We start from the raw sequence: 1,540 nt of genomic DNA on the forward strand, positions 1-1,540 counted from the left end.
CTTCAGGAACATCGTGTTTATGCTCCTGTGACACTAAATCTCAAATTATCTAGGTAGAAGAAAGAATCCTTTCTTCAGCTGACATTAAATCGGTTACACTTAATGCAGATTCAATCAATTAAGTTCAAACTGACTAAAATCAAAAAGTATGGGAAAAAAGAAAAGTACCTTCCTTTATGTCTTTACTGTCCGAATCAAAAAAGGAGAATGTGAACCCGCTGGGCTGCTCAGCGCCACTGGTCAGAGCTGCAGGGTCCTGGATTTCCTCAGGTTTCTCTTTACCACAGTCCTCATTCCAGGGTGAGTCCTCTTCCTTTTCACTGGTATATTTTGTAGTTTGGAATATTTCTTTCAGATCCATAGCAATATTATAATACATTTCTTTAGACACCTCAGGTAGCTTCTCAGCTTCCTCCCTTTTCTTTTTTCGTTTTGCTTTACTGAAATGACATATGTAGACATGTGCATCACAAAGAAACAAATTTTGGAAAATTTCCAGAAATCAGGAAAAGCAAAAATCCTGGACAACTTTAATTCTATCCTTTCAACAACCAGGATATAAAATTCTACTAATAGAGAAATAAAATAAATAAAACTCTACATATAAAACTCTACTAATAGAAGTAAAATCTTGACCAATAAGCTTTTTTTACACAAATCTCAAACAGCTGCATGAATCATATTCTATCATCCTCTGAACTACATTTCAGAAATTATGCCTAAACTATACAGCTAGGTGTAAGTAAAGAAATCACTTAGCTTTACTAGGCCTCAGTTTCCTCATACGCAAAATGAAAACTGTAGGCCACATGACTCCTAAGATACTGGGAATTTTACCAGTATCTGGTAAAACTGTAAATCAGTTATAGAAATGAATTATAAATATGTAAAGTATAGTTTCTTTTGAAATGAAATTTTTGTTACCATAAATCTATCTGCTCTATATTTAGGAGTGAATATGCTTTTCTCTTTGATATTGGACAAAAAGTTACATGGCAGTTTCCAATACTGAATTGTGAAGTAAGAAAATATTAAAATCCTTTTTCCTCTAAGACCAGGCCAAAGTCTGTAATGTATTACCTAAAATAATAAGTGAACAGGATATCCAAATAACCATTCTTAGTGGTAGAGACCATCTCAAAGAGAGAAACTTTTAATATTTCAGTAAATACACCAACCTGGTTAGGTTTTAAGACAGATATGCTTCTTATGAAACCAAGCTCTATAAAAAATGGTAGGCAGTTCCAAGTGATTTTCATTTAACCACCACGTGGTGGCTTTAAAATTTGTCCAAAAACTTCTTCCTTCAAGAGGTGGAAGTTAATTCCCTTATCCCTTGAGTGTGAGCTGGACTTAGTGAGTCTTTTAATGGACAGTGTAAGTCTAATGTCATGATATATAACTTCTGAGACTAAGATCACAGCAAAAGCCAGAAGGACCTTGAAAAAACTGTTAGTAGAAACCATATGGCCTTTGAGGAGGTTGCAGATAAGGGCTTAAGAGAAAAGTAAGGTAAATCCTGTTGGAAACTGGAGAAGAG

At 34.5% G+C, this 1,540-nt stretch overlaps 1 protein-coding gene across 1 annotated transcript in view; it reads right to left on the minus strand.

Annotated features, from left to right (window-relative positions):
• Positions 1–1,540, minus strand: part of LOC105502155 (nucleolar protein 8-like) — a 20,896-nt gene that overhangs the window by 1,081 nt on the left and 18,275 nt on the right. Inside the window, 1 exon segment of the mRNA XM_011928527.1 lies at positions 169–447. Coding sequence (XP_011783917.1) covers positions 169–447 — 279 coding nt within the window.

The sequence above is a fragment of the Colobus angolensis genome, unplaced genomic scaffold (assembly GCF_000951035.1).
Source record: "Colobus angolensis palliatus isolate OR3802 unplaced genomic scaffold, Cang.pa_1.0 Scaffold779, whole genome shotgun sequence".
Taxonomy (NCBI): Eukaryota; Metazoa; Chordata; class Mammalia; order Primates; family Cercopithecidae; genus Colobus; species Colobus angolensis.